At 44.3% G+C, this 26265-nt stretch overlaps 2 protein-coding genes and 1 long non-coding RNA gene across 3 annotated transcripts in view; 1 reads left to right on the top strand and 2 right to left on the bottom strand.

Annotated features, from left to right (window-relative positions):
* Positions 1-10317: 10317 nt before the first annotated feature.
* On the top strand, positions 10318-21456 carry LOC108789372. The gene is made up of 3 exons (XR_001941396.1): positions 10318-10331; positions 21131-21133; positions 21369-21456. It is a non-coding gene; the product is annotated as an uncharacterized LOC108789372 (long non-coding RNA).
* LOC108789370 (tubulin beta-4B chain) overlaps positions 21415-26265 on the bottom strand; it is a 17485-nt gene continuing 12634 nt past the window's right edge. Inside the window, exon 5 of the mRNA XM_018559359.1 lies at positions 21415-21464. Coding sequence (XP_018414861.1) covers positions 21444-21464 — 21 coding nt within the window. The 3' untranslated portion in view covers positions 21415-21443. The remainder of the gene's footprint in view (positions 21465-26265) is intronic.
* LOC108789369 (tubulin beta-4B chain-like) overlaps positions 21427-26265 on the bottom strand; it is a 5936-nt gene continuing 1097 nt past the window's right edge. Inside the window, exons 2-4 of the mRNA XM_018559357.1 lie at positions 24046-24154; positions 23856-23966; positions 21427-22504 (exon numbers count right to left, since the gene is read on the bottom strand). Of these exons, the coding sequence (XP_018414859.1) occupies positions 21444-22504; positions 23856-23966; positions 24046-24154 (1281 nt within the window). The 3' untranslated portion in view covers positions 21427-21443. The remainder of the gene's footprint in view (positions 22505-23855; positions 23967-24045; positions 24155-26265) is intronic.

The raw sequence follows: 26265 nt of genomic DNA, 5'->3' as shown, positions 1-26265 counted from the left end.
TTTAAATGTAAGTGTTCTGATTGTTATAAATAAACTATCATCTAGCAGTTTTACACTATATGCCATCTTGGTTTTCTATTTTGAGCGGATAAGAGAGATTTGGGAGAGACATTGGGCAGACTCCTCATTTTCAGCTGTTGGTGATTCAGTGGTGACGGAGACAACGGACACCAGAGAATTTTGCAGAGCATTTGAAGACCACTGGGTGGTCAGAATTATCTGGTGAGTGTGCTAGTGTTTGTGCACCTGGAGGTGGATCACTGGTGATTAATTGACGAGGAATTGAAGCACAGAAGTCACGAGTGATTGTGGAACTTTATATACAATGATTATTTGACTCACTGATGTAAAGAAAGTGAACACTAGGATTTCATCACATTTATTTTTAATCACATCAACTTTGGGAATATTTTTATATAGACTATATATAAGTTGGAGTGAACATGTTGTATAATTGTCACTAAGTATATGCACTTAGAGTTTTATAATGTTAAAGATAGCGCAGTGTCTTTTGTTTAATATATTGTGGGAGAAGTTTATATAGCTTCTCTCTATCTCTGCAGCTGTCAATAGGGTGTTTTTGAGGAGATTGGGGCAGAGCACTATAGCGCGGATAATCATTTGTTTTGCTACCTAAGGAAGAGTGGTTAGCCCCAGTGGGTAGCCTCACTGCAAGGGTTATGTCCCTGCTGGGGAGATAAACTCCACTATTTGGTGTGATGTCCATTGTCATTGAGAAAGAAAGAAAGAAAGAAAGAAAGAGGGAATCAAAAATTTGTGGTGCGGAACAAATCCTCCAGTCAGGACACCTGATCTCAAGACAACTCTTTAAACCTTACAATTATCGTTCGATAATCGTCCGCGATCGCGGTTTCGTCCGATAATCGGCCAGTTGATGGGAAAAGCACGATTGCAATTACTGTGCAACTGGCCGCATTTGGTTGAACGGGCAGACTAGAAAACGTTCGTCGAAACGGATGAAAATCAGTGGCGTTTTCGTACCACAAAAATCGCAACATGAACTCTGCACATGCGCAAACGATAATTTGTTCTGTCGATCGACGAAATTCGGCCAGACAAACGATAATCAAAAACTACTTTGGTCTGTGCATGATGGGGGTATTTGAATGAAAACTGAGCAAGGGTGCGTTGTCAGGACAAAGAAAATTGAACGATAATTGTAAGGTGTATGGCCACCTTAAGAATTCCATTCACTTTGGAGAGAAATCACGTGACAGGGATTTTAACCCTTCCCTACTACCAAGACTAAAAAAAAGTTTGTGCTTATTGGACTACTTAGTACAGAATAGCCCTAGGGCCATCTTAAAAAAACCATTATGAAATAAAATCCGATTTTTTTTTTTTATTTCTGAGTTTTATAGTCAGAATTCCGAGATTAAAAGTCAGATTACTGAGTTTTAAAGCCAGAATTTTGAGATTTAACGTGAGAATGCAGATAATTCAGAAATTAGCAGTCAGAATTCTGAGACTGAAGTCACAATTCCGAGTTTCAAAGTCAAAAGACTGAGAAGAAAAGTCAGAATTCTGAGATTCAAAGTAAGACGTCTGAGCTTACGTCCTCATTCACACTGGAATCGGCCGGCACGTACAGCTCCGTGCTGCGTGCAGGGACGTACCGAGCAGCTCCCGGGAAGGACAGGTGATGCGTGTGATTAGTACGCAGCACCCGTCCTTCTCTATGGGAGTACGCGGCCGTACGCCCCCCTACGCTCACATCAAGTGCAGGTCCGTAGGGGTGCGTGTTTCCTGGCTCGGACGCAGACAGGATCCATCCTGTCAGCATACGAGTACGCTCACCCACACGGACGTGCAGGGCGGGTGAGCGTAAGGCGGCGTACAGCCACGTAGTCCCATAGAGAAGGACGGGGCTGCGTACTAATCACACGCAGCACCTTTCCTTCCCGGGAGCTGCTCGGTACGACCCTGCACGCAGAACGGAGCTGTACGTGCCGGCCGATTCCAGTGTGAATGAGGGCTAAAGGTCAGAATTCTGTTTCTTTTAAGTGATATTAAAGTCAAAAGGGTTTTAACCTATTTCAAATACTGATGAAATCACTTACAATGGGTGCTGCTTCTTACATTTTTAAAAGCTTTACAGGGTTATTCACAAAAAGGGTGAAGAGTTTGGAGAAGGCTGGAGAAGTGAACAATCTAGGACAACATAGCTGAACTGGAAAGTGAGCTAAATTGGAGAATCTTTCCAAATCAGCTATGTTGTCCTAGATTGTTCCCTTCTCCAGCCTTCTCCAAACTCTTCACCCTTTTGTGAATAACCCTGTTAGTTTCCTGCAGAATCAGTTTGTCCCCAGAGCACAGGTCCTGATATTCTGTGTTAGGATGGCTCATTTCCCTTGCAGGGTTCTATGGAGCCGCCCTTGTGTGTGCTAGTAAGCTGTGTGTGTCTCCACCAACACACAGGCACAGCAAGGCAAGACACTCCCCTGCTTCTCCCTTCTCACTCCTTCTTCCTTCCTTTTCCATGCTAGAAGATGGTATTTGCTGGAAACTGCTTTGGTCCTTGTAATCTGGACAGGAAGTTCAGGGAAGCAGAACTGAGAGAGTTGGTGGCAGCTGTTCAGAAACATGATGACTGTAAGTCTTTGGGTAAAAACATTAATCCGACGTGCCTCGATCCTTGACATACAGATTGTCCCATTGTCCCATCTTCAATGTTGATCCACCCCTCTCTGGTGCACTCCTACAATGGGCTCTTTCGAACCCTATGATGACGCATTATATGTTTGGCTATGTGTATGTCCTCTTCTCTCTCTTTGTGAACTACCACTCAGTTTACGGTTTGTTAAATGGTGGCTATAATGACCCTTTGATGATGTCATAGTTGTTTATCTTCTTTGTTGACCTGCATAAACCTGTAACCGTGTATAACACCTGATCTCTACTAGACTGTGCGTGTACCGGGTTACAATGATGTCTTTTTCATATGTATCTGCACTAAAAACTCAATAAAATTACATGCTTAAAAAAAAAAACATTAATACCTTTCTAGGCAAAATATACTTGTTTGATCTGGATTCATTATTGAAAAAACATTTGAGAGTTTAATACTACTTTAAAGTCAGTATTAATTTCCTATGCTGCTCAGCTCCATCTAGTGGTCATAATGTATTATTATAACAATACACTACATGCGAGCTCGGCTCCATCTAGTGGCCATAATATATTAGTACAACACTACATTCAAACTGGAAAAAATATATTAAAAACATTTGTTTTTGGCACATTCATAGATATTTGCAGGGAGAAGGGGCCTACAAATTGTTTATAAATAAAGAATTGTGATTTAATCACATATTTCTGAATTTAAAAGTTAATTTTGTTTGTTTAGGCTAGCTCCTAACCTTTAGGCTCTTTTGAAACGTATCTATATTTAAACACGCTGTACACCTGTTAATACAGGAAGGTGGGTGAAAACAGAGATTGTTTGTATAATGTCTACCCAGCCAAATATCTATAACTGTGACTTGAAATGGGCTTTAAGCGCTTGCCACTGACTCCTGGAGGGATTTAAGGGGTTCCTAACACTGGAAGTCACAGGAGGACGTCCCAATGGTGTGATAACTGTGATTGGCGGTCATAGCAGTCACATGACCAAGAGCCCGTTCCTATTGGCTCCGGTTTGTAAAAGTTAACAGGGAGCTATCAGTGACAGCTCAGTCACTGTGCTGGGAGCATACCATTGAGCAGGCCCTCTGCACAGAACAGTGGAGGCGGTTGCCGCTTATATGTGGCAGCTGAGCGTTACGGTCCATCCACCTTGCTGCTTCATATATACATAGAGGGAAGCCATTAGGGTACATTAACACTGCACAATAATTCTACAGCATGCTGTTCATGCTACCACACCTTGTGTCACCTCCATCAGTATTCCAGAGATCTAGGCAGCTGAAGTTTATTAACTAAACCTGATATTCTACTGCAACAGTCAAACTTGGCCCCAATTGTTTCTGCCTTCCAAGTCACTCTTTTAATTCATACGTGTGAAGGGCAGATTGTCAAAATGATATATTCCAGGGATATGTCATAGTCTAAACCTAACTTTCTTCTACAACAGTCAAGCTTGCCTCCACTCTTCTTCTGCCTTCCAATTTTATTAATCCTTTGACGTGATGGGGAGGCTCACACACCAGTGCAGAGGTTCTGGATGGATGTTGGTGTGGCCAAGCTAGACTTTTATAATGTCATCATTGCATGTACCTTGAGCTGCTTGTACAGGTGAAACTCGAATAATTAGAATATCTTGCAAAAGTAATTGCAGTAAGTGCTGCAAAAGGGGCCCAAACCAAGTACTGAGTACATATGCATGCTTGTACTTTTCAGAGGTCCGATATTGTTCTATGTACAATCCTTGTTTTACTGATTGCATGTAATAATCTACTTTTTTGAGGTTGTGGATTTGGGGTTCTTGGGGTTTTCATGAGCTGTAAGCCATAATCATCACGATTATGACAAATCACAGCTTGAATTATCTTGCTTTGCATGTAATGAGTCTATCTCATATATTAGTTTCACCTTTTAAGTTGCATTAGTGAAATAAATGAACTTTGCACGATATTCTAATTATTCGAGTTTCACCTGTATATCTGGATCTGCTGATCATTTTGACATTCAACTTTTACTGTTGATAAGCTCTGCTGTACTGTGAACTGTTCATGTTTGTGACAGGTATAGCTTAAGGCTGCCACCTTTGTACGGCCTGACTGATCTGCAATAAGTGCTTCTCAGCAATTGGCTTACTGATTGTAGATCAGTGCAAATAATGAGGGCTGTCAAAAAGATTTTTCAGCGATCAGACCATTTTTACAAAGAGCTAAACTTAAAATATTTACTTCTGTTGTTTTTAGGATATTCCTTCCCTGTTGCACACAATGAATCTTTTGAAAACAGAATTATCTGAACGGTTACAACATAAGGTCATACCAGGTAAAGTAACGATAGGTATATTTACGCGCATTGTACATGTACTTTTCAGGTGTCTTTATCTACTTGTACGCAGGGCAGGATTTACTCTCTTTGCTGCCCCAAGGTCGGGTTCCTCAATGTGCCCCCCTCTCCGGCACCCCCCTCCCCCTTCCCATGGAGAATGGCAGACCTGCAGGCTGCATACAAGTGATCTCAGTGACATCGCCGATACCACTTGTACAAAACAAGCGGCGGCTTCCCCGCTGTACATTTAGCTCTGCTTACCCAAAACAGGGCTAAATGTTGAAAATAACTACCCGCCCAGCGCTCAGAACTGCATGTCCCGGGTGTCAGGAGATAGGAATTCCACACCCCTGCTGTCCCCCTACTCCCTGCTGCCCCTCTACTCCCTGCGGCCGGGCCTTCGTTGGCCTTATGGGAAATCCGGCCCTGCTTGTGCGATAGAAGCAGAATCGAGTGTCACTGGCCCCCATGCACTTTAAATGGAAGCACTTGAACGTTTTTCAGGTGCATCCATTAAAGTCTATGGGGCCAAAACACTTGATTTGGCCTGAAAAGATGTTCTTGTATTTTTTGGAGCAACGGGTGTTTTGCTGTGGTGTGAACAGGGGTCACAGAAGACAATGAGATTTTTAATGTTGAAGATTGTGTAGCTATGAGCTACAAACTGCTTAGGTGTGAACGGGGCCTGCCCTGACTGAGATGGGTCTAGATCAGTGATTCTCAACCGTGGTGTGCCGTATGAGTTTACCAAGTGTGCTGCAGCAAAATGGATTTAAAAATGTCTTTAAGGGAGCCAGCGGGCAACTTGCAAGGCACCCGACTAAGTCTTAGCAACCGATGGTGTCATCCGTCTTTAGCAATTGATGACATAATTGGTTGATAGTAATCAGTCAGGTGCCTTGCAGGATGCTGGCTCGCTCCCTGGCAACCAATTATATACTTTGCTGAACGCTTAGATGCTCTCGGCAAAGTATGCTGTGCAGGCTGCCCACCAACAATGCCGTGAGTTGATCCTAGAGCCATACACACTAGGAGCCCCCAGTGTCCCGCTCAGTTCTGGTGTGAAGGGAGGTGACTCCTGCTACAGAAAGAGGTGGAGAGGATCACGCAGGGCCCAGGCATGGTACTGATGGAGGCCCTGGACATGTCCCCACTCATCGCTGTGCTCTCTGTGCTGATCAAAGCCACTCTACCCCCCCCCCCCTTTTTGGGGGGGAAAAGGAAGTGTTGGAACCTTGGACAGTTTTTTAGTGCTATATCCCAAGTGAGGAGATTTCTCCTAACTTCCTGTCCTGGTGACAGCTGGGGTGTCCTATTCTGCATGGCGCCCATCAAATAGACAGGAAATGAGCACACATTTTACAAAGGGGACCCTGAGATCAATAAAAAAACATGCAGGTCTAACCCTTCTGTCCTCTATACAAAAAAGAAAACGATCTCCTTCAGACAACAAACAGAACAATGTTTTGTTTTTGTTTTTTGGGAAAAGTAACTGTTGGAACCTCTGACAGGTTTTTAGGGCTGTATCACCAATAAAGAGATTTCTCCTAACTTCCTGTCCTGGTGGCAGCTGGGGTGTCCTTATTTGCATGATACGCATCAAATAGGAAATGCGCATACATTTTCCAAAAGGGATCTGGAGATGAATAAAAGCCACAGCAGAAAGTTTAACCCATCTGTTCTCTACAAAAGTAAAAAAAAAATGAATTATTGGCTTTAGTTTTTAAAGTGTATGTCCAACAAAAAACTTTATTTCGTTTTGGATAGAGCAAGAAAGGGTCAGGATCTCTGCCAGGTTTTTACTACTATCCGGAACGCTGTTAGAGAGATTTTTGCTCATTTACTGCCCCAGTGACAACAGCTGTACCAGACAGGAAATAAGAGGAAAACTGCAACAAGGACACAGTCATCAATAATAAGTTTACAGGGATTCCATCCTCCCCTTACTTTGCTTTTTTTTATAAAAGGTTTTTTTTTTTTTTTTCATCTTTGCCTGTGTTGCTCTTCAAGATTCTTCCTCTCTGAACAGTCCCCTGATCAGCTATATCATAATGGCATTGCCTAGAACTCCACTATAGGCATGCTGCCACTAGATGGCGCCATGACTCCATATTATAATGTCTGCTGTGGCCTGATGGCAGATGTGACTTTCTCTGCTCTCCTCATTAGTCCTCTACAAAGTTGGCTGACATTGTGGAGGAAGTTATCAATCCAGCCAGTAGCGGTTTATGTAACAGAGAAGGCTGGCACTGTACCCGGGGCTATAAATTCCCCACTCAGCATACTACTATACCTATTATGTTCCTGACAAGCAGCACCCTGAGCACAGAAGACAACTTAGATCTCAGTTGCGTGTGAAATTTTACAGGAGCTCTAAAGCAAAAACTGAAATGAAAACAAAATGACACTTTTTTTTTTTAATTAAGTCCCACCCCCCAAAGATGATCATTTTGTGCAGTAAGGAAAATTCCCCAACTTGCTGATGTCACACTGGCAAGGCGGCCTTTTCTGCAGGGAGGTAGAGGAAGGGCGCTCAGTTAGAGCTGGCAGCTCTACATGAACAGCATCCTGACATCAGTCCCCTAAGATCCTTTACATCCACAGAGATCATATGACCAGTGTCAAGGTGCTGCAAAGCTATCCAGTAATTGATTTGATCTCAGCATTTGTTCACTGCACTGACTGGTGTACAGATAGCCACTAGTACAATTAAAGTCAACCTGCTGAATGTATGAGCAGTGCTAAAGTGCTGCCCGCAAGTACCTGTGTTAAGCCAATGTGACACTTGCGATGCTGTCATTGGTGACAGGACTGCTACAGAGAAATAGAGTATGGCATCAGCACACCAACGATCTTCATCCAATAACGCTGTTGTTTAATCAATCATAGCATCAAGCAAAGAGCCACGTTTTGGGATCCCGCAGGGTCCTTTCATCTGCTATAGTGTGACATGATACTATGGCTGATGAAGGGACCCCGTGCAGTCCAAAAACGTGGCTATATGTTTGGCGCCATGATTGAACGTCAATAAAAGCATTATTGGATGAAGATGCTTGGCGTGCTGGGGACATCCTTTACGTCTTGGATTTATGTGGCGCCATCATCTTCCCTTCAGCGCCCACCAAATCAGGAGTACATCAGTCAGGTGTGCCGTGGTCTACAACAAGAATAGCTTCAGAAGACACAGCGTGGATGTGAACCACGGATGTCTACATGCAGATTTTAGTTATAAAAAATCGCATGTGTGACATTGGCCTTAGTCTTCAAATCGATCCCTCCTCCTTCTCTTCTGCGCAAGTTAGGATTAAAGTGTAACTAATTTCTTTTATTTTTTTGTATTTTGGATACAGGTAGGAAAAGGTTAAAACCACTGCTAGTTTATTTTCTACTGCCTGTGTAGCATTTGGGAATTTACTCTTCACTTCCTCTCCCAGAGACACAACAGGAAGTTGGAGGAAACCTCCCAAAGTGAGGGGAATTCCCCATGGGAAGATCTTCCACAGAGCTAAAGCTCACCACATACGTTACAATCTGGTTGTACAATTTCCTTTTTGATTATTATTATTATTTCTATCATTATTATACAGGATTTATATAGAGACAACAGTTTGTGCAGCGGTGCACAGTATAAGGAACACATTACAGTTACAATGCAATTCAAGACAAGATGATTAGGAGCAGGGGCATCCCAAGGCTGGGTGTCATTGCGCATGCGTAGACATCTTATTGATACCTGCCGGAGGCCATCTTGGTTATGGACGCCGGCAGAGAGAGGACGGGACGTTCACCTGGCAGGATAAGGTATGCCGCCGGGTCCCCTCCTCTCTCCTGAAACTGTCGGGCTCTCGGTCCATGACCGAGTACCCGACTTTTCAGAGGGGGTGACACCAAAATGACTCTCAGTCATTTTGGTGTCACCCCTCCGACGGTTTCAGTAGAAAGTCACTCGCACTCCTGAGCGATGCCAAGTCAATCTCTTTATTGACTATGGTAGTGTAACATCTCAAAGCGACGTTTTGGAAACAAGTGGACCCTTCTTCAGGCAAACAGAAAAATGTTTCTGTTTGCCTGAAGAAGGGACCACTGGTATGGCCGTGTTTGATATGTTACACTACCATAGTCAATAAAGAGATTGACTTGGCATCGCTCTGGAGTGCGAGTGACTTTCTACTGAAACTTACATGATCTGTGGGAGCATCTGATGTCACTGCCGCACCCACCCTGTTTTGTTGGGTTCTTCCAGTCTGGAGTGCGATGGGTTACACGTGGTCTTAACCCCTCCAATGTTGTCACCCAGGTGCGGGCTGCACCCCCCTTGTGATGCCACTGGTTAGGAGGGCCCTGTCATTGAGAGCTTACACTCTATCAATAGCTATGTAGTGCAAGAGCCTGCCTGATGGGATACACATTGATTGGATAGATTAGATTGGTCCTCCTATTACATAGTTATGGTAAATCTAAAGTTGATTGTACAGAGATTGTAGGGTCAGATTGCATTGTGTATGGTGGGTACTTGGTGCCTGAACTCCATTCTAGTTATTACCGTAGACATTTTTTGGGGTCAGGTTCACTGTAATTTGGTTATCAATTACCATCATCAAAACCTAGCACAGCTAGATCAGAAATGTGTTACATCTACAAATAAAAATGAGTGCATCCATATTGTTTTTACCCTTTCAATGGGATAACATGCACTAAGCTGAGTGGAAATGGCGGAGATATGTTTTCACTGAATAAGACTTTTCTCTTCTACCTTAAGGTTACACTGGCTACATCCCACGCTCCAGGTTTACCATGGGTGTCAGTTACATACCAACGGTTAAGGTGTGTATGGACGAATTTGATCTCAGCCAGGTAAGGACACAAGATGTGGCAAGAATAACGAGCATCTCCAGGTAATAAGTGAACTCATAAGAAAATACCGGGCGCCTGACCTGGTGCAATAATCCTTTTTAATAATGAAATACAATAAGATATACTCACAAAGGGAGCAAAGAATGAACATCAAATGGACTAGTAGTCCTCAATAGATAAACTGCTGTGGAGATGAATAATCCAGGAGCTCTGCTGAACCGCAGAGTCACGCTACCGCTTGCTATACGCGTTTTCGGGGACACTCCCCCTTCTTCAGAGCTAGCTAGTCCATTTCATTGTTTTGCTCCTTTTGTGAGTATATCTTATTGTATTTTATTTCATTATTAAAAAGGATTATTGCACCAGGTCAGGCGCCCGGTGTTCTCTTATGTTTTTATGCAGTGTTCAGGATCCCTTATCTGCAACGGGGCGGCCGTTCTGGATTCCAGGGAATTTTTCTGGGCTAACAGGAGGGTTCTTTTGGCGCTGGCTGTTGCTTTCTTTTTTAAGAAGTGAACTCAGTCTGGATGTTTGAGATGACCTCTTCTGGATTACAAACCGTTCAGAAAAAGGGCTTCCCAGATCGCCACGTTATTGACAAAGGGGCATTTTGAGTAGCAGAGCGCCTGTGTACACTAAGCCCAATATGGGTTCCCTCCAGGAAATTCATGGCCTAAAAGAAGGTGTAATGGGTAAAATACACAGCCTGACATTGCCGGCCTGCTGAAAATACCAGTTTCCTGGCTGTCTCTGTCTCACTGCCCTATAACAAGCATGCAGCTTATGAAGTCAAAGGGCGGTTGGAAAATAGTGAAGCATTTAAAACAATGTAACAGCCAGGAAACTAGTATGTTCAAAACAAGATGGCTGCCTAGGTATTTTCTCAGTACAGGTTACCATTAGGGTGGATTTAAAGTCAACCTTAAAGTCGGGTCATTTAGAAACATAGAAGAACAAGACTGAGTGGTCCATCAAGTCTACTTTCCTTTATAACATTTGGGGTTTGATTTTTCTCTTCTAGTATACACCTATGTCTATCCCATACTTGATCAAATTCACCTACTGCTGATTAACCCACTGCCTCTGCTGGAAGTCTGTCCCAAGTAGCCACTACTCTTTCTTTAATATGACAGTTTCTACGGCTAGTACTGAACTTTCCTCCTGAGGTCATGTCTCTGTGCTCTTGATGTCAGCTTCATACTGAGAATCTGCTAACATCCAATGATACAGCCCTTACTGCACAACTGACTGCATCCAAACCTCTCGCTATGTATGTAGTTGGTCTGTACAAACCCTCTTGGTATGTATGCAGTAGGGCTGTATGTATCCAAACCCTCTTGGTATGTATGCAGTAGGGCTGTATCCAAACCCTCTTGGTATGTATATATGTAGTAGGGCTGTATCCAAACCCTCTTGGTATGTATATATGTAGTAGGGCTGTATCCAAACCCTCTTGGTATGTATGCAGTAGGGCTGTATGTATCCAAACCTCTTGGTATGTATGAGGTAGGGCTGTATTCAAACTCCTTTGGTATGTATGCAGTAGGGCTGTATCCAAACCCTCTTGGTATGTATGCAGTAGGGCTGTATCCAAACCCTCTTGGTATGTATGAGGTAGGGCTGTATTCAAACTCCTTTGGTATGCATTCAGTAGGGCTGTATCCAAACCCTCTTGGTATGTATGCAGTAGGGCTGTATCCAAACCCTCTTGGTATGTATGCGGTAGGGCTGTATCCAAACCCTCTTGGTATGTATGAGGTAGGGCTGTATCCAAACCCTCTTGGTATGTATGCGGTAGGGCTGTATCCAAACCCTCTTGGTATGTATGAGGTAGGGCTGTATTCAAACCCTCTTGGTATGTATGCAGTAAGGCTGTATCCAAACCCTCTTGGTATGTATGCGGTAAGGCTGTATCCAAACCCTCTTGGTATGTATGCGGTAGGGCTGTATCCAAACCCTCTTGGTATGTATGCTGTAGAGCTGTATCCAAACCCTCTTGGTATGTATGCTGTAGAGCTGTATCCAAACCCTCTTGGTATGTATGCTGTAGAGCTGTATCCAAACCCTCTTGGTATGTATGCTGTAGAGCTGTATCCAAACCCTCTTGGTATGTATGCTGTAGAGCTGTATCCAAACCCTCTTGGTATGTATGCTGTAGAGCTGTATCCAAACCCTCTTGGTATGTATGCTGTAGAGCTGTATCCAAACCCTCTTGGTATGTATGCTGTAGAGCTGTATCCAAACCCTCTTGGTATGTATGCTGTAGAGCTGTATCCAAACCCTCTTGGTATGTATGCTGTAGAGCTGTATCCAAACCCTCTTGGTATGTATGCTGTAGAGCTGTATCCAAACCCTCTTGGTATGTATGCTGTAGAGCTGTATCCAAACCCTCTTGGTATGTATGCTGTAGAGCTGTATCCAAACCCTCTTGGTATGTATGCTGTAGAGCTGTATCCAAACCCTCTTGGTATGTATGCTGTAGAGCTGTATCCAAACCCTCTTGGTATGTATGCTGTAGAGCTGTATCCAAACCCTCTTGGTATGTATGCTGTAGAGCTGTATCCAAACCCTCTTGGTATGTATGCTGTAGAGCTGTATCCAAACCCTCTTGGTATGTATGCTGTAGAGCTGTATCCAAACCCTCTTGGTATGTATGCTGTAGAGCTGTATCCAAACCCTCTTGGTATGTATGCTGTAGAGCTGTATCCAAACCCTCTTGGTATGTATGCTGTAGAGCTGTATCCAAACCCTCTTGGTATGTATGCTGTAGAGCTGTATCCAAACCCTCTTGGTATGTATGCTGTAGAGCTGTATCCAAACCCTCTTGGTATGTATGCTGTAGAGCTGTATCCAAACCCTCTTGGTATGTATGCTGTAGAGCTGTATCCAAACCCTCTTGGTATGTATGCTGTAGAGCTGTATCCAAACCCTCTTGGTATGTATGCTGTAGAGCTGTATCCAAACCCTCTTGGTATGTATGCTGTAGAGCTGTATCCAAACCCTCTTGGTATGTATGCTGTAGAGCTGTATCCAAACCCTCTTGGTATGTATGCTGTAGAGCTGTATCCAAACCCTCTTGGTATGTATGCTGTAGAGCTGTATCCAAACCCTCTTGGTATGTATGAGGTAGGGCTGTATCCAAACCCTCTTGGTATGTATGCTGTAGAGCTGTATCCAAACCCTCTTGGTATCTATGTGGTAGTGCTGTTTTCAAACCTTCTTGGTATGCATGTAGTAGGGCTGTATCCAAACGCTCTTGGCATGCATGTGTCTTTATCTTCTAATCTGCTCCTTTTTACTGATGAGGAGGCAAGTCACATGGTTCATAGCAAGGGCCAAAGGCCTCGAGAGTCCCTTAATAGTGAGACTGAGCTGCTCCAAGCTTACCAACATATTTCAGCAACTATAATTAATGTGGACAATTGTTACCCTCTATTTTGCTGTTCCCCTCTGCCCAGGAGGTGGGAGTGACTGCAAGATCCTGAACTCATTGATGCAACTAAGGCCACTTTCAGCCTCATGCTGATTTAAGGGTGGTGGAGATACTGTTTTGCAGATGTGGTGCTTTCAAAGCAGTTCTGCTTTCTGCAACTTCATGCAAAATGCATGCTTCATAGGGATGGACACTGACTACCCAATCCTAAGAAGTTCTTAGTAAGAACAAGATAGTAATTACATCTGCAGACAGTCTGGCAATAACAGTCTCCAGATCCCGGTGTTGGATCCAACGGAGTTTAACATAGGTGCATTTATTTAGCCTTGAAATGATTTATCCAAGGCTTCATTCCCCAGAACTCTTTACAGCTCTGTTGTGGGCAGTATCACAGGGAAAATAATTGATATTTATCTACTGTACATAGGTACTCTCCCACTATTACGTCTGTGTTTTGGCAGGTCCCGGGGTGGAATACACACTTCCTTTTACATTATCTGGTTATTTTTATTCTCATGGTGAGTCATGAACTAAATACTGAGAGGCTAGGCGGCCAACACAAACACATGTAACTATCAGTATATGAGCTGTATATGCACTAAGAAGCTGTCATCCTGACTACGGGAAACCATCCTTACAGATGAATCCAAGGGGAAAACCAGTGTGAAAAATGAATCACTTTTTTGGAGTTTCTAGCTGTAGAGCCGTTTACATCTCTAAATGAAACATATTAACAGTTTTGTCTCACTTACTTAAATTGGGAGGGTGGCTGATGTTGAAATAGTCTAGTCTCTTAACCCAGAATAATTTGTTGCCTGTGCCCATTACATTCTAAGATCAGTGGAAGTCAGCAGGAGGCGTGCTATAACTGGGCCAAGACCCACCAGTTCCATGTTGTTTGCTTGATAGAGCTAGCTGATAGAGCTAAAGGGCTTTTTCCATAGAACGGGCTGTTTTCCCAAAGTTAAGCTGGAATTTCATTGTCATTCCTGGTCAGAGGCGTAACGAGAACCTTCAGGGCCCCGGTGCAAGAAACCATGAAGGCTTGGATTAGACAGAACACCAGTATCTGCATTTAGTATCGGGGCATTTTCACAAGTATGAGTACTCGTGAAAATGCCCAGTATTGGCAGTGGTGTACCCCTACTTAAAAATATAATGCATTGCTGGGACTTGTAGTCCTACAAAGTTGGTGCTATTCTGTATTGCTGTATGATTATACAGCAATACAGAATAGCACCAGCTATGCAGGACTACAAGTCCCAGCAATACATTGCAGTGCATCAGCAATGCAGACTACCACCAGCATCCCCCCTTCCCACTCCAGACTTGCCTTCCCTCTCCTGCAGGGCCCTCTTCCGTGTCTTGGCAGCCAGGGGGCGGGGCTAAGTGGACAGGGTCCTCACACAGCAAAATGTGCTGCCTGGGGGTCCCTGCAGCACATTCTACAGGACTAGTGACAGCCTCTCCAGCCCTGCCGCACGTACGTGCTGCGAGAAGCAGCACGATCTCGGGGGGGGCCCTCTTCTTCCTCACTGGGCCCCCCAGCAGGCAAAACGCCAGGACCCGGTCGCAGTTGCGACCCTGGTATTTCCGCCAGTGTTCGTGGTCATTTTTGGGGAAAACATGCTTAGCGGGTTCTTCTTAAAGAAACATATTAAAGAGAATATTTATTGTGCTTGTGCATAAGTGTTTTATCATATCCAAGGGTAAAAAATAATGGTCAGTAATGAAATGCAAGCAAGAGGAAGAGTTCACAATGGCTAAAGAGAGCATGGGATGCAGAGTTGGTTGAGGCCTGGGAAGAAGTAGGAAAGTGATGAGAATATGGAAAAGACTTTCGATGATAGTTGTAAGTCCCCCAATAGGGTCTGGAGAGTGATGGGTGGTTGCTCCACTACTGGAGAGTCACTAGTGGGCAAGTAATGATTCTGAGGCCTAGTGAGATCCTGTCCACGATGGTGGAGGGATGCACCGAAGAAAGAAAGAGTGCTGCCCTGGTGTGTCTGGTACTCATTTACTGCTGCTGTCAAAGTGTGCCAGTAAAATTGCACTTTTGGCATAATGCCGAAAGAGCCATGTTTCGGCCGATACATCGGCGCATCCCTGGTTTCTTCCCGCTGGGCGCTGGTTTGTGTTCCAGCGGGGAGACAAGAAAGTGACAGCAAGCCGAGCGCTGCAGGACGAGAGCACTGTGAGCGTCCGGCGTCTCTCCTCCCACAGCGCTCAGCCACCTATCACAGTCCGGCAGAGCGGTGTGTGGGCGGAGACAGCCAGCGCTGTCACAGGAGGCTGAGCTCTCCTCCCACAGCGCTCAGCCGCCTATCACAGTCCGGCAGAGCGGTGTGTGGGCAGAGACAGCCAGCACTGTCACAGGAGGCTGAGCTCACCTCCCTGCTCCGCTCAATCAGCCTCCTGTGCCAGCGTTAAAAAAACATTTTCGGTATCGGTTTCGGCCTGACAATTTTTTTCGGTGCACCTCTAGTATATATATATATATATATTAGGGCTGGTACACATACAGATCCAACCACATTGGCCTATACACATACAGCACAGCAATGAAGTAAGTAATAAAATGAACTAGGATCACACTAATCCAGCACGTTAATCTCACGTGCCCCACTCAATATGGCCGCCGCTTGAGTGGGGCAACTCAGAATAATAACGTGCTGGATTAGTGTGATCCTAGTTCATTTTATTACTTCATTGCTGTGCTGTATGTGTATAGGCCAATGCCTTGGCTGGCGCTCGTGCAGAAAATTTCTTGGGCAAACTCACCGCCCCAAGTTGCTCCGTCGGCTAACGAAGAGAAAGGGGAGGAGTCCGGTGACGTCACCGGACTTCTCCCCCTTCCCTTCGTTAGCCGTCACGGACATCGACGTCGCCTGACTACTCCCCCCTTAAAATAAGACCTAGTTTGGTGGTAGCATGTGAGGGAGAGATGGTATCAGCCTGCAGGAACATACTGTATTATGGGGATGACAGGGGACTTCCTCTGGCCAGTGCAGTGACAGGGAGCACTCCAGTACCCTACTTCACCAACTGCTGTCCCCCTGAAGGCACTGCTTAATGTAATGGTACTGTAATGTGTGCCAGTAAATGGTACCGTACTTTACAGCACTGTCCACTGTCCCCACTGTTGAACCGCTGGTACCAGTCCCTGATGGCAAAGGAAGACGCGCTGTAGAAAGCAAGGCTTCAGCGGCATCTCAGCCATGGAAACCCATTCCATGAAGCTCTCTACACACTGTTGTTGTGCCAATCTGAAGGCCACATGAAGTTTGGAGGTCTGTAGCTACTGACTCTGCACACAGATGGCGACTTCTGTGCTTTACCATGGGCTGACCCAGCTCTGTCATTTTACATGGCTGAGTTGCTGTTCCCAGTTGCTTCCACTTTGTTATACCACTAGCAGTTGACTGTGGAATATTCAGTAGCAAGGAAATGTCACAGATGGACTTATTGCACAGGTGGCAACCTATCACACGCTTGAGCTCCTGAGAGCGACCCATTCTTTCACAAATATTTGTAGAAGCATCTGCATGCCTAGGTGCTTGATTTTGAGTGAGACAGACACACTTTTTCATAGAAAATAGGTAGTACTGTCATTGAAGATCCCTCAGATCCAATAACAATATTGTACAGTCCCTTCTTCCTTATGAATCACTTCCTAGGTGGCTCTCCGACTTAATCACCATGGGTGTCTATGAACCCAGCCCTCCTCTACTCCATAAATGCAGCAATTATGTATGTGTAGTTGACATACATAAATACACATCCCTACAGCAATAAACAGTAACAGCTATTCATTGTTACTAGGCCTCGTGTCTTCTGTCAGTTACACACTTTCATCTAAATAACTATGCAGGTACAAAGAAAAAAAAAAAAAAAAGAACCAACCCAAGACTATGGGGGAGATTTATAACACATATGGTGAAATCTGGCATTACATATAAAACTTAAGGTTGTTTTAGAGACAAAACCAGGCTAACGTTGGACATTTTTGGTTTGTTTAGAACAGGGAATGGTCCAGTTTCCATTAGGAAGATTAACTTCCATTCTACTGAGAGTGTTCCTATAACCCTAACTTTCCACTTCTAAATGAATTCCGCAATGGCAAATCCACTAGCGGCTGCAGAGAAATCAGGGAAGATACAAAAAAAATACCTGACAAAATGTCTAACTCTAAGGCTTTTGATTTTTGTTTCCTATGAACCTCTTTACTTTTCACAATTTGTTTTCTGTTAAGATGTGAACACTTCAACAGCAAGGTAGTAAACCACCAAAGGCAGCCTTAGGACAAAGCAAGAGCTTCACTTCAATGCCACCCTCCCTAAAAGCACATACCTAGTCTTAGCTCCCTCACTGCCAGGAGCAAAGAAAATACTGATATCTTCAATGTATGAGGGAGCATGTGACATCACTGGTTCTTGGTGATATAGGTCCTGCACTGTCACATGGTGCCAGGGAGTTCATCTCTGTGTAAGTTTCAGCAATGGAACAGAACAGTAAGGCAACTAAGGATAAGCAACTATATGCTACCGGCAAGGGAGGGTAGCAAACAAACCTGTTGCTTTGTCTAAGACCTACCTTGGTCCTTTACGACTACACTCAGTTACCATGGTAACAGAAGGAAACAAATATGGTGAAAGTAATACGTATATGTAAAAAGGACAAAATCAAAAACCCGGACGCCTTAGATGGTTGGCCCAATTGGGGGATTTCTCCTCACTTGTGGTGTCCCAGGAGTCCCTAGCCGCTAGTGGTTGTCCATGGGCTAAGCATAGGTTTGCATTAAACATACACTGATTTTTGGAAGATGCAGGTAGTGTCTAACTTTACTACCCTCCTCATTAAGTGCCTTTACTATACGTGCATTTTAACACCACTAACAATCTTTTCCTCTTAGATTCTAAATAGATTTCCAAAAATACAATCTGAAAGACAGATTAAACAGACATACTGGCCCACAACTACAATTTATAATCGTGCAGGTCTTATACCCAGATACACAGGCTTTATTCCTGGTAAGTATATTAAAATCAAGGGCCTACCAAGTAAATTCTGCTTCCATCAAAGCCAATGTCATGGTGTTGGGCTTAAATAAAGCCTATAAATCCTCACACCCCAACTTTAGAGGTGGACAGGTTTCTGCCCCCTACGTAACAGCTAAAATAGCATATGGAGTGAATATAGAGGTCCATAGTGGCAAAGCGCAACTGTGCTTTTGAATATTTGCCTCCAGTATAAATATCTATACAGATCTCAATAATCTGAGATCACATGTGTCAAACTCCAAGGCCCAGGGGCCAAATCCGGCCATTTCCTAGACTTCTATCTTCAGATCTAGGTATTAAGTTATTACTAAAACCAGTGATAATCGAATGTAGAGGCAATTATGATAACCATTAGATTTATAGTCTTAGATACCTTTGAGGGCAACCATGTTGATGCAGCCCACAATTAAATTGAGTTTGACACACTTGTTGGTCTCATCAGTTGCAGACTAGACTGCCTATAGGCACGAGTTCATGTAGCCTCATCTGCCAGTGCAAGTCTAGCATGTGTAACGGCTTTGAAGAACAGCTTTTCACAAATCATCAGATTGTACATGTGTATGTGATGGGTAAGATAATGCACATATTACATATCAAAATACTTAAAGTGGATTGCCTAAAACTTTATTAGCTTCATTTTCCTGCAAGAAATGCAGACTTACTGACCACAGAAACCAGTCCACTTTCATAGTCTAATCCATCATGGAAGAATAACATACATGGATATGATGGGTCAATGGCATCACAGCAGTCAGAACCTCACAAAAAAAGACCTTCCAAACTTTTTAATAGCAGAATGCAGCTGCCCCAGCACACATTTTGCCAGATGGCACAATAAGCTACCCTGCCAAGAGGGGATTTGAAATATCAGGGGAGAAGCATCACCTACCGTACAGACCCTCACCAGGTACTGAGGGAGAAAGGAGCCAGGACCTTGTCCGTTGTGGTAGCCATGGGACAGGTACTGGGGGCATTACTCACCACTTCCATAGTCTGAGGATAGAGAACTCCAAGATGACACATCAGCTCCAGACAGAGGAAACACGATAACTGAAGGGGTGATGAGGCAGGCTTTATCTAAAATTGGGATGATGTGTTTGTCTGGAGGAGGAGCTGAGGCTGTCCTGGAAGACAACTGGGGGAAATATCAGTTTTGGGTCTTTCATAAACGTGCGTCATTGCACCTAGCTTCCAGCCATACATTCAGGCAAAGCAGTATGGAAGAACCTATGGTTTAATGGTTGCTGCCATCAGACCCAGTTAGCACTCTGGCCAGTGAAGCTGCTAGACACATTTGAGGTAAACAAAAAAACCCCACACCAAGCTAACAGTAGAGTTGGTCAGTGAAGCTTTTTACACTGAAATCAAACTTGTACACGAACCAGTGGTCTTCCAAAATGAAAATCAAGACCATGTAAAGTCAGACCTAGAACAGAGCTAAATAGGAGTTTAGCTTAACATGGAGTGGGAGATGTAATGCACTGCTGCCTCCGACTGCTAATCTGAGGCTTTCGTAATAGCACTACTGTGCTGCTCAGTTCTTACGAGGAAACAAAACCCTGCCTCTACCAAGATGGCCACCTCCACACAGTGATCAATGTAATGAGAAAAGAGCAGCTCCAGATAAGATACTGTAGACCACAGGCAATACTTAGTAATTTGCCTTCTGCCTGTTTTTTTGGGGGCACAGCTTAGAGTTCACTTTCCTCCCAAATTGTGAAAATGTTATTTACTCACAGCAACCTGCCACCTCCCCCCTGCTGCACTTACATGACCACACTGACCAATGAGAATTGTTTGAGCTGGGGACCAGGTGCTGGAATGGAAGCACCTCTCATTGGCCAGTATAGTTATGACCATGCTGGCCAATGAGCACTCACCATTTGCAAGTATTCCATACTGGGAAGTCTGTTGTATGTACAGTCTGCTATACTGGTGGACAGGGACTACAGGCATGCAAGTGCAGTGGAGGCCAAGGGAGGTGAGGGGTGCTGAGGGCAAGTTAAATAAAAAAAAAAATAATTAAGTTGGAGAATGTGAGCTTACCCTTTATGCCAACAGCACCAGTTTACATGACCCTGTACATTCCCCAATATGGAGCTAGTCCCAGTAGCAATTAATCTTAAATTGAACATAGTTCATAGGCCTCTCCTGCTATGCGATTGTGTGTAGAGCACTTAGTGATGCAATGTGCAGAAGCAGCAAAGTTTCACATGTTCCTATACCTGGAAATGTCACGTACTGCTCTAGTAGGGAAGAGTTGACAGCAAATAAACGGCCCCAACAATGCTAGCTGGAACACAAACCAGTTACTTTACCTAGTATGAAGCAAAAGTTCATGTTTTTGGCGTGTTACATCAGTTTACTGGTCTCGCTTTCTTGTTCACCAGGTTTCAGAGACTGTTACGGAGCCACCTTTGGAAACACCAGCAGGGAGTTGTACAGCAAGTACCCATGATAAATGGACAATAAAAAACCTTTAAGAAAAACTGCATTTAATAGTCGCTTTTCTGTACAGCTTGCAATGACAAATATTAACATAGGTTTAGGTCAAGAACAGTAGTCAAGTTTACAGCACCTAGAACTAGTCAATTGTATGCAGCTTTTGTTACTTGTATTCTGACCACCAGGTCATTCTATTGCCCCATCTGCTCTGGTGTATGAGCATAGCAGTGAACTGAATAGAGACCTGCTTTAACAACTCCTGAATGGCTGTGCCTCGTAGGGGGATGTGTTACAGCTAAAGGAAATCCTGTGCAGGCAGTTGGCTTCGAGCACTTGTTGGCTGGCTTTAAAATGAGTCCCTGAAATTAACAAGCGTGTTCTATCATTACATACTTGTTCCAGTTCAGTGAAATCAATATTGAAGCCAGGAAACCAGCATTCAGAAAGGTGACAATTCTAGCCCCCATATTACTCAGGTTTTCTTTAGATGAAATAAAGTTGGCAGCCCTGGGCAGGATTCTACAATACATGAAAGCCAGGCAAACCTTGAGTTCCACCTTAAGGCCAAGATAGATATTCTCAATGGCTGAAGATCTAACGCTTGTAACAAGAACATGGAAAGTGAACAAACATGAAAAAGGAAACAAAACAGGTTTGAAAATGTACAACAGTTGGAACACGTTAGTTTATTCAGCTTCTTCCTCAGCCTCCTCTTCAAATTCTCCCTCCTCTTCTGCGGTGGCATCCTGGTACTGCTGGTACTCAGACACCAGGTCATTCATGTTGCTCTCTGCCTCAGTGAATTCCATCTCATCCATGCCTTCCCCAGTGTACCAGTGCAAGAAGGCCTTTCTGCGGAACATAGCAGTGAACTGCTCAGAGATGCGCTTGAACAGCTCCTGAATGGCTGTGCTGTTACCAATGAAGGTGGCAGACATCTTTAGGCCTCGGGGTGGGATGTCACAGACAGCAGTCTTCACGTTGTTGGGGATCCATTCAACAAAGTAGCTGCTGTTCTTGTTCTGGACGTTCAACATCTGCTCATCCACCTCTTTCATAGACATACGGCCTCTGAACACAGCAGCTACAGTCAGATAGCGGCCATGACGTGGATCACAGGCGGCCATCATGTTCTTGGCATCAAACATCTGCTGTGTCAGCTCAGGCACAGTTAAGGCACGGTACTGTTGGCTACCACGGCTGGTGAGTGGGGCAAAGCCAGGCATGAAGAAGTGCAGGCGTGGGAAGGGTACCATGTTGACAGCCAGTTTACGCAAGTCAGCGTTCAGCTGGCCAGGGAAACGTAAGCAGGTGGTGACTCCACTCATGGTGGCTGATACCAGATGGTTCAGGTCACCATAGGTGGGGGTTGTGAGTTTGAGGGTTCTGAAGCAGATGTCATACAGAGCTTCATTGTCTATGCAGTAGGTCTCATCTGTGTTCTCTACAAGTTGGTGCACTGACAAGGTGGCATTGTATGGCTCTACTACAGTGTCAGACACTTTGGGGGAGGGCACAACGCTGAAGGTGTTCATAATTCTGTCTGGATACTCTTCTCGGATCTTGCTGATAAGCAGGGTACCCATACCAGAGCCAGTACCACCACCCAGGGAGTGTGTGAGCTGGAAGCCCTGGAGACAGTCACAGCTTTCTGCTTCCTTCCTTACAACATCCATTACTGAGTCAACCAGTTCTGCTCCCTCTGTGTAGTGACCCTTTGCCCAGTTGTTTCCAGCACCGCTCTGACCTGAAAGGGAAATAAATTATTAGGAGGTATACAAAACATACTAAAAGGGACATAAGTGATAATGAAGTGCCAAAACCTATCAGAACTCATCTTGTCCTGGGTTTGATGCCAAGACCAACCTTGATTGGATGACAACACCCAGTAAGGTTAAAAGTCTTACTCCATTATACCTAGGTAGGTATTTTTCTCTATAGGGCTGCAGCAATTTATAATCAAAAAGTCAGCTGATTAATTTGCATTAATCTGATAAAAAGTCATTTAAAATAATACACAAATGCAGCATTACAGACAGTTTACTTCATAATAAAATATGCACTTTTTTTAAATCGCACTGCAACACGGGGGCATTGCACTCCATTCCAGTGCGGGCAAATCACAATGCGGCCGGGAGATGCATTTGAGATCCATTGAAATGAATGGCACCGCAACACCTCCTGCAGCAAAATTTGTCGGGCCAAAACCGAAAATGACTTTCCCCACTAAGGATATAAACAGGGAGGAATGCTGTCACAGCAGTCTCTCCTCCCTGCTGGTGCTGGCTACAGTGGTCTGTGTCCCCGCTGCCTCTGCCGATAGAGGCGGGGAGAGCAGAGCAGTGGGGATTGATAGGGACGCAGAGCGCTGCAGCCACCACCAGCAGGGAGGAGAAACTGAGGAGCAGTACTGCAGCAAATAATCGGTGAGAATCATGGCCAACGATTCTCATCGATTAGTTGTTGCAGCCCTAATTTGCTAGAGTTGTTCCAAATGTGTAGATAAACGCATACTATTCTGCAATAGAAGTTTTATTTTTAAACCTTTAGAACACACTGAGGTGTGCCACAGCTTAGTTCACATTTCTGACATGCCTTGGTGCCAGGACTAAGTATCTTACATGCATATGTGTCAGGCCATCTTGGGCCAGCCAATCAAGATAGCTGTAGATGCTGAAGCTGGAAAAAGACTGGAATGTGAGGGAGCTTGAGGGTATTACATTGCTAGTGGTGAACATTGAAGACTTAATCCAACTTTAACAAAAAAAAAAAAAGGCACCAAGCATAGAAGCCCATAGGTTGCCTACAACCAAAGCTTTCCCAACTGACAGCACATTTATACCCCGGACAGACATTTCCTCATTTCCCTACATTTGTTTAACCAGGGAACAAGGTTACAACTCCTGTCACTGACATGTTATACAATGGCAACAGGTTAGCCTATAGGAGCAGAGGTTGTCAAATGAGGTTGGGCCTTACACCGCCACATCATGCCTATCCTTAATCTACTAGATGCAGCACCAGATATGTACCGTACAAATACTTGATACACATTTCCAGTGTAAATCATGTTGCCTATTCCCATTCAACTAACTTACCAAAAACAAAGTTGTCTGGTCTGAAGATCTGCCCGAAGGGTCCGGATCGCACAGAGTCCATTGTGCCTGGCTCAAGATCCACCAGAACTGCACGGGGAACATATTTGCCACCTGCAAACAGACATCAGATTGTAAGCACTGTGTAACGTACTGGCTGTAAGAGAAGCACCAAAGACTTACAACATCTTACCTGATGCTTCGTTGTAGTAGACATTTATTCTTTCCAGCTGCAGATCGCTGTCACCATGGTATGTGCCAGTTGGGTCAATTCCATGTTCATCACTGATGACTTCCCAAAACTAGGACAAAAATTAAGATGCATTAGATTTCTGTTACTACATACAGCACTACTGTCCCACCAGACCAGCTGTGCTCTGACATGTTCTGTCTAGCATTTCAAATCAGCTGCTATGACAACCTAAAGATAGGCCTGGCAGGTATGTAACCATCTTCTTTCCTCCACCCCCTGCCACTATATTGTTTGACAGATAGATTAAAGTGCATGGTCCAGCCCTCAGCTTCTAAACGATGGCTACCAGCAGACGGTCAGGGGAGACCACGCCACAATGGCTGTCAGGTGCCAGTGATGTGAAGTAGCGATAATGCAAAGTGCATTTTTTATATCCCAGTAAAGGTGGCCATACAAAGTCTTGCGAATATTTCACTATATTGCACACCACACTTTTTTTTACTTCCATCGCTCCAAGCTTGCTCCTGTGATGGACTGCAATCTCAATACAAACTAGTAGTTCATCACTGGAGCCATTTTTAAAAATGTATTTTATTGTTTATCCGATTAATCGAACTTAATAATCGGCTAACTAATCGATTTTGAAAATAATCGTTAGCTGCAGCTCTACTTGCGATCATCGCAAGCCTGCCCCGCTGAGGGGCGGGCTTCCAGTGACTGCAATGCTGAATGGGCAGTGTGCGCACACCGGCCCGTTCAGCAGTTGTCGAACAAGCACACCACTAACCCGCCGAGAATCGCCTGCTTGTTCGACGGAAGACGTGCAATCGTACAGTAGAAACGGTTGCACGCCTTCCATACACTTTGCGATTATCGTACAGTGTATGGGCACCTTAAGATGGAAAAGAGGAGCTGCAAGTTCAGCTTTGTTTTTGGTCTCATCAATACCAAAGGACCATACATTTTATACAGTGCTTGTTTTCAGTCAAACTATCACAGTAACTGGTTTCTATGGGCAATACACATCCTATTTGCACCGATCAATTCAACAGGATTAGATGCACTGCACTCCAGCTTAATTTGAGTTTGTGCCATCAACAAAAACCCATCATATAGTAATGAAGACTAAAAAGATGTTACAACACGCAATCTTTCAAATTCTGAAATTGATGCGGTCTTTGTAAAAGCGTAACATTGATACAGCTGTGCTTTAAGAGTCACCTGACAAGCAACCTATATAGGGAAACCCAAATTAATGCAGTGCACAGACCTACCCAGAATGTTATTTAACTTCTACCGAGTCAGAGGGGTGCCCCCTAGTGCTACCCAGCTGACACACCAAGCGGGCAGCCACCCAGTGCTACCCAGCTGGCACATTCACTTTACACATAGCCAACTTTTCCTATTATGATAGGTTTAACCACCTCACGGCCAGCTGGTGTATAAAAACATGCGGCAGCTTCCTAGATCTCACTGGCCGTCTAAAGATGGCCTCTGGGCCCCACCCACTCCACAAGCAGGAAACTGCCCAAATGTAAAAACAGGCAGCGATGCCCGTTTACATACAAGCGATCTGCTGGCTATAGAACTGGCAGATCGCTTGTATAACGTGCCAGTCTGTGCACCCCCCCCAGCTCCACTGTTCCTGGGGCAAGCCCAGGACCAGCATGGTGGCTCTGTAACAGGGGATCATAGGGAGATGGTGCACAATCTCCCCCCCCTCCTCTCTCTGGTGTTAGAATGAGGACATGTATATTACATCCTTTCCACATTCTTGTGTCACTCCAGCTTCTATGGGGGTCCTGAGGTGACTTGAGACCCCCGAAGTCTCCATAAATAGGACCTGTCACATCTTTGCCATCACTATGTGATAGAATGTTGAGTGAAACAGAAAATTAAACTTGCAAAAAAAACAAGGACTTTAATTTCTTTTTTTAAAGTCCCCACCCATACATAGATGCTGCAAACATGCATCGGGTGCGCATATGTGAAAATGACGATTGCGCCCATTACATATCCCTGCGAACGTCGCAGTGAGAGCAAAAATTCTAGGCCCATTAATTACCAATAACACTAAACTGATGAGCGGTAAAAGCTTTTAAAGCGTTGCCTTTTGTCAATTTTGGGTATGTAGTTTTTTTTTGCGATTTCACGGGCACACCATTTTAAGGCTTGACATGTTTGGTGTCTATTTACCCGAAGTGACCATCTTTTTTTTGG

The sequence above is a fragment of the Nanorana parkeri genome, unplaced genomic scaffold (genome assembly GCF_000935625.1).
Source record: "Nanorana parkeri isolate BGI_ZX_2015 unplaced genomic scaffold, ASM93562v1 scaffold389, whole genome shotgun sequence".
In the NCBI taxonomy this organism is placed as follows: domain Eukaryota; kingdom Metazoa; phylum Chordata; class Amphibia; order Anura; family Dicroglossidae; genus Nanorana; species Nanorana parkeri.
This window is presented reverse-complemented; position numbering and strand designations above follow the sequence as displayed.